The sequence below is a fragment of the Carlito syrichta genome, unplaced genomic scaffold, assembly GCF_000164805.1.
Source record: "Carlito syrichta isolate Samal-C Ts95f unplaced genomic scaffold, Tarsius_syrichta-2.0.1 Scaffold305187, whole genome shotgun sequence".
NCBI lineage: Eukaryota > Metazoa > Chordata > Mammalia > Primates > Tarsiidae > Carlito > Carlito syrichta.
Window position 1 is genome coordinate 33,928 of NW_007249283.1, and position 7,092 is coordinate 41,019.

General features: G+C 34.1%; 1 protein-coding gene across 1 annotated transcript in view; it reads right to left on the minus strand.

The window, feature by feature from the left end:
* The window catches only part of LOC103263616 (sodium channel protein type 7 subunit alpha), a gene marked incomplete at its 3' end in the record, with an annotated part of 48,909 nt that overhangs the window by 32,528 nt on the left and 9,289 nt on the right, over positions 1-7,092 (minus strand). The window contains exons 6-7 of the mRNA XM_008061284.1: positions 1,310-1,516; positions 969-1,038 (exon numbers count right to left, since the gene is read on the minus strand). Of these exons, the coding sequence (XP_008059475.1) occupies positions 969-1,038; positions 1,310-1,516 (277 nt within the window). The remainder of the gene's footprint in view (positions 1-968; positions 1,039-1,309; positions 1,517-7,092) is intronic.

Here is a 7,092-nt window from a genome sequence, read left to right on the forward strand (position 1 = left end):
GGCCAAAGGACAGATCTATATTGCCTGTCTTTCTCACTAGCTCCAGGTCTCCATGAAAGCAGAAAGTCAGATCCTTGTTTAAGATCTATCTCTACCATTTATTAGCTTCTTGTCCTTGGACAAGTCATTTAGCTATTCTACCTATTGCTTTTTCAGTAAAACTGGATTAATAGTATTCCATATTGCATGCTTCTACTGGGGTCTCAATGTCTGTGTCCCCTCAACATTCATGCCAAAACCCTAACTCTTATGGTGATGGGCCTTTTTTTTTTTTGAGTTGGAGTCTCACTCTGTCGCCCAGACTGGAGTGCAGTGGCCGCTCCCGGCCACCGCAGCCTCGAACTGCTGGGCTCCGGCGATCCTTCTGCCTCAGCCTTCCAAGTAGCCGGAATTACAGGCATGCGCTACCATGCCCGGCTGATTTTTTTTTTGATTTATTGTACAGATGAGGTCTCACTGCCCAGGCAGGTCTCGAACCCGCGGGCTCAGGCAATCCACTCACCTCAACCTCCCAAAGGCGCGGGATTACAGGCTGAGCCACCAAGCCCGGCGTGATGGGCCTTTGATAGGTAATTAGGTCACAAGAGTAGAGTCCTTATGAATATCATTAGTGTCCCTAGAGAAGGGGCCTGAGAGAAGTCCTTGGCCCCTTTTGCCATGGGAGGACACAACAAAAAGGCACCAACTATGAGCTAGAAGGCAAGCCATCACCAGACACTAAATTTGCCCCACACCTTTATCTAAACTTTTCAGCCTCCCAGACTGTGAGAAAAAAATTTCTGTTGTTTTTAAACCAACCAGTCTACAGCATTTTGGTAAAGTAGCTTGAATAGACTAAAACAAATTCTCAGCATGATAAAATGAGATAATGTAATCAAATGGGAACCAGCAGTGAAAAAAAAGTCATTCATTAAGTACTACTGACAGGTGATACTGACTTGATAGAAGAAAATATTAACACTACTTACCTAGCATCTGTTCTATTGCCACAAAGGAGAGCATGACTTTCTCCTTCCAAATGGTAAAAGTTTTCTTTTTCTGAAAAATAGGCAAAAAATGATATCTGTATCTGATCTTGAGTTAGCAGTTACCTGAAGTCTATATGAATAATCTCCGCAGAAGATAAACATCCCCCTCAACACATGAGAAAAGGGAGCAAATATCCTTGCCTTTTTCATCATGCATCTGATGCACAAGCCAAAAAGGCTTTAGGAATCCAGCAAAATTTGAACGTTCAGCATTTCTGAGACGATTGCTCTGCTTTTAAGAAGAATTTTACATTTTGACATAGATGGCAAGTGATTCTTACCTCGCATGTAATATGGGTGTCCAGTTCTGTTGTGCAGGGTTTCATTTTCATTATCTTGGGGCCATCGTAAACATTTGTGTTTCAAGTTGCCCATGAAAAGTCCCATCCCGATGAGAGAAAATATGCTCAGAAAAAACAGAGTTAAGATAATGACACCCATGAGTTTCTTCAAGCAATGGATCAGGGTCCCTACAAGGGACTTCAGACCTGAAAAAATAAATGTTTGGTTTTGATATATTATAATATCTCAGTCAAGCAATATTAGCAAACCTCTCCCACGGCAAGTGTATGCTCCATTGAAATCAATAATTTGTCTTATGATGTAATTCTCATTTTCTAGGTCTAATAAAGTAAATAATTCTTTGAGGTTTCTGTATTATTAACTTATAACATCTAGCAAAATAATTCAGACAGAATATTTAAAATTATTTTCTTGTTTTTCTTTATATATAAAGAATAATAGCTCTTCTCTCTTGGTTACTACATTTTGTACCAATCACTTGTGTTTATAAACATGAGTAAACCGGGCTCCGTGGCTCAACCTGTAATTCCACGCTTGGGAGGATGTGGTGAGTGAATTGCCTGAGCCCGCGGGTTCGAGACCCGCCTAGGCAAATTGACGAGACCTCATCTCTACAATAAATGAAAAAATAGCTGGGCGTGGTAGTGCACGCCTGTAGTTCCAGCTACTTGGAAGGCTGAGGTGGAAGGATCGCTGGAGCCCAGCAGATCGAGGCTGCGGTGGCCAGGCGCAGCCACTGCACTCCAGTCTGGGCGACAGAGCGAGACTCCAACTCAAATAAATTAATACACAAATAAATACATAAATAAATAAAAATAAGTAAAGTTGTGAAGTTATAAATCAAAGTTAAAATATTCTTGGAACAAGAAATACCTTGAAGCAACAGTAGCCTATGTTATTATTTAATTAACCTTATAGAAAATAAATGTTGGAGCTGATTAAAATTATGAAAAATGTTAATGATTAGGAATGAGAATGCTACAACTGTGATATATGTATACTGTATTTATATCAGAATACTTATTAATTGAGAATTAAAACAAAGCTGGCTTGATTGAAGTTCATTTTTCTAATTATAAACAATACATGCTAAATTCTAAAAACATAGAAAGCAAGGAAAAAATAAAAAAACATAATCATATCTCACAGATGAAACTTTATTAACATTTTGGTGTATAAACTTTCTCTTTTCTTCTTCCCTTCCTTCCTCCTTCTCTTTCTTCTTCTTCCTTCCTTCCCACTCCCTTCCTCCCTTCCTTCCATTCTTCATTCTTTCTTTCTCTTTTTCACTTGTTCTCTTATTTGTTGGTTTGTATGTATTTAGAATCCTAATAACTGTTCAGCTCAATAATGAATAAGAATATATTAGCTCTCTGATGTTGACTGAGCAAGTTATCAGCATTTTCATAACTCAGTCTTATCACCTTTAAAATGGGAATAATAGTAACTATTTTATATATTATTGTGGGAATTGAAAAACTATTCTTTTGAATGAACATATCAGATGATTAGATTTCTTGAGTGAGTGAACTGAGATAAGGTTGAAATAAAGTCATTACTGTGACTACAAAATGACAATCTAGATTAAATATATAATTTTAATTGACATCATACTGAAATACAAGCTTATAGTCTACTTTAGCCACTTAGAACTATATATTTGTTTACTATAAGCTAGTCTTTTTGAGTGTCATACTAGAAATATGATAGAATTGATGTGTCAAATATGTGACGCATTTAAGTGTTGATACATATGTTCAAATAGTGTTTAAAAGTTGCTGAATCAATGTATAACTAGACTATAACACTTTACTAAAATTGGAAAATTCTTAAATTTTTTGCCAATTTATTGGAAAAATGTTACTTCAGTGTAATTTCTATAGTTACTATTATAAACTTAAAAATATACATATTTGCGCTGTATACATACTTATTGGCTGTCATGAGTCCTCCGTATATTTTTACACTAAAATTTTTTCATATTTTTTTGTTGAAATTATTAAAAAAACAAATCTTAAATTATAATATACATATGTGTGTGTATATCTATATCTGTATCTATGTATGTTTATCTATATCTTCATTGTATACCCAGTTTCTTATGGAGCTTTAATTTTACTGGTGAAATTTTTCCTGAAGGTAAAATGACACTATTAAGTTTTCACAGAAGTAAATTTCTTAGTAATTTTCATTATCGTCTACCATTCAGATTGTTTTTTTAAGATGTGGGGTACAATTTAGGATTAGGTGTACAAGTGGTCATTGTACAGATAAAGTTTGGGTCTCCCTTTGGTCCCCACATTGCCTGACTTTAGATCAGGTACCCTTACAGGTGTTGTGCACCCTCCCCGATGCTGGCAGTATACCACTACTGCCAATCCCTTTCTTATAGTATTATACCACTCAGATTATTGTTAGGAAGGTCTGTGCCATATGCCAATTTTGACTTTAATGCTCTGGCATAACACCCCCCTTTTTACTTTTAACGTTTCATTTAGTTTGTTTTAGGTAATTCTCTTGTAGAGTTTAATTTTGTTTTTGATTTAGTATTAAAGTCCCTGCTTCTTAAATAAATTAATCCAATTACATTTATTTTCATCAATTAGCTTTACTTTATCATCTAGTTTTATTTATTTCTATATTCCGCTTATGATTTACTGTGTTTCCTATACTTTCTAAATAAACTTTACTTTTTTCTTGTAGCACTTTAGATAAAATATATTTGTTTTGAGAACTTATATCAAACTTAAGTTCCTATTTTGAATCAACATGCAAATCTCTACATCAAAAATAAGGAACTATCTACTCTAGTTCCACCATATAAGATAAGGTAATAACTATTTTATTTTCTCATATTTCCCCATTCTCACTTTTCAGTTTTTTCTTAACATAGCTTAGGTCGTTTGTCCTAGTTATAATTGTTGAATTACTATGTATTTTGCATTATGTATTTTTTTATGGTTTACAGAAAGGTAACATTTAAATCCTTATAAGGGCTTGTCAGGAAGCATACATTTTTGCTGTATTTATTTATTTACTTAAAAGATGTGGAGTACAATTCAGGATTACGTATACAAATGGCCATTGTACAGGTAAAGTTTGGGCCTGACTTTGGTCCCCCACTTAACCAGGTTTGAGATCAGGTACCCTTATTGATGTTTTGTCCTCCCTCACACCCCTGGCAGTATCCCGTTACTGCCAATCTCTTTCTTACAGTATTACGGTAAATGTTCAGGATCCACTTATGAGTGAGAACATGTAGTACTCAGTTATTTGTTTCTGTGATAGATCACTGGGTATAATAGACTCTAAATCCATCCAAGTTGCTGTGAATTTCCTAATTTTGTCCTTCTTTATGGCTGTGTAATAGTCTATCATATATATGTACCACATTTTATAATCTAGTCTACTTTTTGATTGACTATTCACAATAGGAAGCATAAATTCATACAAACAGGGAATTTACTGGAATTGGATGAAAATGCCTGATTTGAAGGGGCAGCTGCTCCTCACTTACAGCAGGTTTTTGCCATTTGGAAATGCAGGTGGATCTATGTTGACAATCTATCCAAGTTAATTTGCATTTTAATGTAAAATCATCAGATTTTTATCATGTTGGCATCTATTCCAAAGTTTTCAAAAACACAATCTATGTCTAAGTTCAAGAATGACCCATATGCTATTTTTATAAAGCGAGGTAAAAAAAAAAATGATTCACAAAGTCCATGTTGTAACTTCTGACTTATAATATTTGCACACTGTTCTGGAATCCATTAATAGTAGTTTGCAATTCATTCTCTTTTGAAATTATTTCAGAACTCATTACAATTATTTTTGGGATTAAATCGTTTCATTGTTGAATATTTTATTTTCATACTTTTTTGGCAAATATTCAGGAAAGGTACACACGAACAGTTTCAGGACTCTTGCCTGACTGAGAATATTGTTCTATTAACTTTACATACATATGAGAAACAGGTATTGAATTCTAATGTCTCAACCTCCCAACTTACACTCCCTTCCAGTCTCTAAAACTCCACTGCCTACTTAAGTTTAATCATTGTCAAGAGGTCTAAAAGTGACCTTTTGATAAAATATATTTCTCTGCTTTTTTTGCTTGTAAGATTTTATATTTTTATTCTTTAGCTATATATTATGTACTCAATTAGAGTTATTTATATTTAGTTATGTATTTTAGTCATTTTATCTAGTATAAAGTGAGTTTTTTCATTGGTAAGGTCTTTTTTGAGTTAAGAAAGCTTTTAACTTGTTTTCTATTGTATTTGAATAATTTATATTTTACATTTATTCTGGTCTGTTTTCAAGATCATCAATTATCCATAAGATGAAATATAGTTTTCTCTCCTTGATTAATCCATTCCATTTTTGGTTCTACTGTATTAATATAGAACTCATCTAGTCATTCTTTAAACAAGTGTGCTTGTTTGATGCACTATTAATACTATATTTTACTGCTTCTATTACTACCGAAGTCACCTAGAGTATTAAAATTATTTTCATCATTTTTGATCTTAAAGCTATTTGTATTTACCTATTTTATTATCACATTTTGATATCTGCTTGAGAAAGTCTAGAATTTTTTCTCTTGGGGTTATATAACAGATTATTTATTATATTCGCTTCTATTTCTTAAGTACATTTTTTTAAAAAAACAAGGTTACTTTATATTAAATATGTTTCTATTTCTGTATTGTAAAATACTTTCATTAAGTCCATATTGCTGATGTGTCTAGTATATTCACCCTTGAAAAAAAAAAGAGGGAGAAATCTCTACCATTCTGTTTATTTCCAACTCTAGTAAATGAATTCTTCTTGTATTAACTTGAAATTACTCTAGTGGTAGGAGTAAAGTAGTAGCCAGAGAGCCAGAGTTCTGGAAATTCCCACTGGGCTAACTCTCACTGCTTGGTTCCTTCCCTAAATTTAGTAATGCTCCTATGCCACAGATCATTTTTATTCAACAGCACTGAGATGCAATTCACAAACCCTCCAATTCACCAGCTCAATGTATACAATTCAATGTTTTAGTATACTCACAGGTTATGAATCATCACCACAATCTCCAATCTGTTTGTTTCTTTTGTGTAGCCTGGACTCCAAGTACATAGTGTATATATATGTCTGGCCTTTTTTCTAGTGTTCCAGTCAATGAAAGTTGCCAGTTGACCTTATTTTTTATTTCATTACATTTGCCCTTGGGTTTCTTGACACAACTATTTCATAATACTTATGACTCACAGCAGCTAAAAAAAAATTCTGACTAGAATTATTCCTATCTGATGGTATTCATTCATTCAGAACAACAAATTGGAAGGTGATGGTTGGGCTTCTGCTAAGATAACTTCAGGAATAAGAGCTGGAAATTAGTTCTCAGCATCTTTCATCAAAGTGTTTGCAGTTCAACCTTATTTAGCAGGAAGTCTCTGAATTTTGTGGCATGAGAATTGCACCCTAACCAAGTGCTCAAAGCAAAGGGAATTAATCATATTACATATTACCTTGTTCATTTCAGCTGATTTTTTGATAGAATAAAGAAAAGAAGAAAGCAGATTAAAATGAAGGACATACCCTCATGGAAATTGGAACTGGCCTCCAATTCCTGAACAAAACCTGAAACCCACAGGTCATAAGAGAGAAGATAGACAAGTGGGACCTTATTAAACTGACAAGCTTCTGCAAAGCCAAAGAAACCATCAAGAGAGCAGGAGACAGCCTACAGACTGGGAAAAAGTACTTGACA